Here is a 4,732-nt window from a genome sequence, read left to right as displayed (position 1 = left end):
CAACAAACACGTCGCTACTGACAACACCTTGTTATTATTTCACCATGATTTTAATTTTTTACAAACGCAAATTTATTTTAAGTTCGTTTAAGTTTTACTCAAATATTACTGCATCCACGTGATGCTGAAGCGAAACTAAAAAACGAGTCTACTCCAGGAAATATAAATACCTCAGGTGACCTTATGGGCTGATATTACCATACATAACTGGACTGGAATCGTATATTTAGCTATGTGAAATGAAATAACAAGGTTACATTCATACATATTTATGAAAGGTAGTATGAGAGAACATATCGAGCCCTAACCGCCAAAATAAAGTAAGCGCAATTTTTTCAACATTTTCTTTTTGATGCAGAAATACATTTAGATGCCCTAGGAATATTCTGCATCAAAAAAATATTCCTAGAGCATCTAGATGCATTTCTGCATCAAAAAGAAAATTTTGAAAAAAATGTCGCTTACGTTATTTTAGCGGTTAGGGCTCGATATTACCCTACTTGAAATTGAAATTATATTGTTGGTTACGGAACATCCTCCGGGCCGCTGGATGACCTAGGTCCTACAGAGGAAGGAAGCAATGCGAGTTTGGTTACCGGTCGTACGTACTCCCCTCTTGCGGTCTTTATTGCAACTACTCTGCGACATGTGTTTTACCTTTTCCCATTGCTTTAGCGGATGTATATTTGCAGCCGAGTCGACGGTAGGTTCTGCTCCCGCAGTAAATGGCTGCCCAATCAAGAAATGAGCAGGAGTAAGGGCATCAATTTCTCCATCATTGCTAGGGCACAGTGGTCGCGAATTCAGCAGCGCTTCTATACGAGCCAAGAGCGTGTAAAATCGTTCATATGTTAAAGTTGTTTCGCCAATTACCCGTTTCAAATGTATTTTCACCGATTTCACATCGCTTTCCCAAAGCCCTCCGAAATGTGGTGATGAGGGTGGTATGAAACGCCAAGTAATGCCATTCAAAGAAAGAAAATCTGCAACTTCAGAACTGGTACATTTCATGAAGTTTACGTTTAGCGCCAACAAAATTTGTCGCATTATCGGATCAAATTTCTTCCGTTTGTCCACGCCTTGAAATGAAACGATCCAAGGCGCCAATGGCCTTTGTTACGAAGCATACAAAGAGAGAAATGTAGCCCTTGACCTTACGCGGCAGTCTGCATACCTCAACCTTTAGTAAAAAAGGACCAGCATAATCGCAGCCTACCTTAGAAAATGGTCGTTGGAATCTCACCCTCTCTATAGGCAAGTCGCTCATTAATTGTGTCTGAGTAGACTTTCGCAGCTTGAAACACGTTAAGCAGTTATGAACAATTTTTCTCGCAAGATTTCGCGAGCCCAAAATCCAGTATTGTTGTCTCAGAATAAATATAAGCTGTGTAACCCCAACATGCAAATGTAAAATATGTGTATAGTTAACTAACATCTCGACAATCTTGTGTTTCGAAGATAATATGATGGAGTGTCTAATGTCAAATTATGCTGATGCATTTTTGATTCTTCCGCCTACCCTAAGCACTCCATTGTCGTCTAAGAATGGTGATAGTGGCAAAAGATTGCTTTTATTAGAAATTGCGATTTTTTTATTCATGGCAGCAATGCCAGTTGAGAACAACTCTTCTTGAACGGCACGAATGATGAAGACGGTAGCAGCCTTGAGTTCATTAGATGACAGGAACGTTTCATATTTTCGTTTGCATACAGAACCAATAAATCGTAGACAATATGACACAGAGCGCACTAGTCGAGACCACTTTGAAATGCGCGACGGCAGTGGACCAATTATTATATGATCTTCTGTAGATAGAATGAAGAGTTTAGTGTGAGAATTTGGTTGATTCTTACGTTCTTCTAGATCGCCATGACGAATGTCTGACAACGCACTTGACTTCGGCCAGAACTCCTTTTGTTGGTTGAGCCAAGGGGGACCATACCACCATATTATGTTCAATATGTGTAGTTCCGAAGGCCATACGCCTCTAGAAGCGGGATCAGCTGGGTTGTGTGATGAGCGAATATGCTGCCATTGAGAGCTTTTGTAACTAGTCAATATCTCCGATGTCCGATTTGCGATGTAAACAGATCAGCGCCGCGGCACAGCCGATAACCATTGAAGAACGATCGATGAGTCCGTCCACATTTGAACTGCCATTCTATCGAATTGCAGAGTCTTCACTACACGATTTATCAGCGGACAGAGAAGGACAGCACCACATAACTCCAGACGAGGTAAAGATATTTGCTTGAGCGGAGCGACGCGACTCTTTGCAGCCACAAGTTGAGTTATTATTTTACCTTCATACTCAGAACGGCAATAGACGACGGTAGCGTACTCGTTTTGAGAAGCATCGCAAAAGCCATGTAATTCGTTACGACCTAGTGCGAACAATGCTCTTCTTGGAATTTGCAAAGAATTTATTGTTGTTGTTCCAGTCTAATTTGAGAAGCCACAGGTCTTGGAAAAACATTTTTTATCAACACTGTGCATGGTGTAAGAAAACCTAAAGGGTCATATATGCGCGCCGCATCTGACAGTATCGACTTCTTTGTTGCCACTGTCGATGAAGAGTATGAAAGGCAAAATGAAAATACGTCATTAACAGGGTTCCACTTCATTCCAAGTAATTTGAGCAGTTTCGGTGGCTCCAAGTTAACAGGCGACATCTCTCGCATTACTTCGGGAAGAGAATTTAGTAACTCACTGCAGTTGCTATCCACTTACGCAAATTCATACCTGCACCTTTAAGAAGAGCAACTAGCTCTCTATGGATTTTAAGAAGGTCGTCAAAAGTCTCTGCCCCTGTCATAACGTCATCCATATAAAAATCATTAAAAATTACCTGTGATGCCAAAGGATGAGTGCCTTGAGATTTTTTTTTGCAAGCTCTTCCAATACCCTCACTGCAAGAAATGGTGCACATGCTGTGCGATAAGTCACAGTTTTTAACTTGTAGTGATTCACCGGCTCCTCGGGTGAACTTCGCCACAAAATACGTTGGAAATCCCGGTGGTAATCGTGCACCCAAATCTTGCGGTACATCTTTTCGACGTCACCAGACATTATATAGCGATGTCGTCGGAACCGGAGTAAAATATCAAAAATCTCTCTCAAAAGCGATGGCCCAATAGGCAGCGCATCATTCAGCGACGAGTGGCTTCCAATACGTGCAGATCCATTAAAAACAACGCGTAGCTTCGTTGTTGTGCTATCGTTTTTAAAAACGGGATGGTGAGGTAAATAGCAGCACTCGTTACGTGATTTACTAATTTCCTCATCTGGGATCTTCTCCATATGATCTAAAGCGATGTAATCCGCCATAAAATTTGTATACTGCGAATTTAAATCTGGGTTGCCTGCAAGCCTGCGGTCTGTTGCTTGCAGTCGCTTAAGGGCGCACTCAAAAGAATTTCCAAAATTGTTAACTTTAGTTTTAAAAGGAAGCTCAACGCTAAACTTGCCATCGCCCGATCTCGTATACGTACGCGAAAATGATTACTCTGCCCTTAGCTCGTCTTCTGTCAATTAATGTGCGTATTCGACCTCTTCCGTCTCCCAAAATCGTGTAAGTGTTTGGTCGATGTGTACGTTATTAAGAAATACTCCCACGTTTCTATCGCTCGCATTGTTGGTTAAATCGCCACCTACGATCCACCCCAGTGATGTTGAAAGAGCACATACATTTTGTTCTTTTCCTCCAATCTTTTCGCCCCTCAAAATTTCAAAAAATTTATCGTTCCCCAAAAGAATGTCTATTGGCGCAGGTATAAAAAACAATGGATCCGCCAAGTCTAAAGACAAAAAAGAAATGTACTGCTCTTTATTTAGTTCATTCGCCGGCATAAACGATGCAATTGTTGGCATAATTAGCGCATCGACTGTGAACGTATTATTGTTGTTTTGTTATTTGAAGAGAAACCCAGCCGCGCGATATTCCAGTAGCTGAGTTGTCCAAACCATGTACCGGTATTCTTGCATGCTTTCGATGTAGCCCTAAGCGACTGACGGTACTCTCTGATATAATAGTTTTCTCAGAACCGCTGTCCAACAACAAGCGACGCGACTGTTTACACCCATAGCTATCGCTTACCAGACATACCGCTGTCGGCAAAAGAGTGTTAATTGCAGGTAGCGCGTGAAAGTTCACATTAACTCCAGAGTCCACTAATGACTCCAACTTCTGCGTTTGCTGGTTATCTTCATGTAAGAGGCTGTGATGTCGCTTTCGACAATTACGGCACGAAAATTTTGAGCTGCAATTATTTGATATAGACCGACTCTAAGGCAATTGTAATATATGCCTTTAGTGGCCACAAAGGCTCTGCGAGCTTTAACATCCATACTAAGAAATTCATTGCACTGATGCAACTCATGTATACCGCCGCATTTTTGGCATTGAACTTTCATTTCTACCGTCGTTTGATGTGTCTTAACTGCAACTGAACGGCTTCCCGTACGCGATGTGGCTGCCGGTGTTACAGATTCCAACGTTAGTCGCAGGAATATGCCCAATTAACTCGTATGCTGCTTCCGTCAAGTACCTCTTCAGCAACTGAAACTTTTGACACGCTGAGTGTCAAAGTGACATACGAATCGTGAAAAGATTTCCACTCAGTTAACTGACCAGAGAACGATTTGATTTTTAACTTTGGCATGAAACATAAATTTGGTCCAGACACCTGCTTGGCCAAATTACTTAAAACTTCCGTTTGCGATGATAAAATA

The 4,732-nt window shown here is 41.7% G+C and overlaps 1 protein-coding gene across 1 annotated transcript; it reads right to left on the bottom strand.

Annotated features, from left to right (window-relative positions):
* Positions 1-657: 657 nt before the first annotated feature.
* Positions 658-1,047, bottom strand: LOC118756812 (the record flags this gene model as incomplete). Its single annotated transcript, XM_036491552.1, has 1 exon — positions 658-1,047. A coding segment is annotated over exon 1 (390 nt), but the record flags the coding sequence as incomplete, so codon positions are not given.
* Positions 1,048-4,732: the final 3,685 nt, after the last annotated feature.

This window comes from Rhagoletis pomonella, unplaced genomic scaffold (assembly GCF_013731165.1).
Source record: "Rhagoletis pomonella isolate Grant_MI unplaced genomic scaffold, Rhpom_1.0 Rhpom_scaffold_12293, whole genome shotgun sequence".
In the NCBI taxonomy this organism is placed as follows: Eukaryota; Metazoa; Arthropoda; class Insecta; order Diptera; family Tephritidae; genus Rhagoletis; species Rhagoletis pomonella.
Note: the sequence above shows the minus strand (reverse complement) of the source record. Positions and strands in the feature narration are given on the sequence as shown.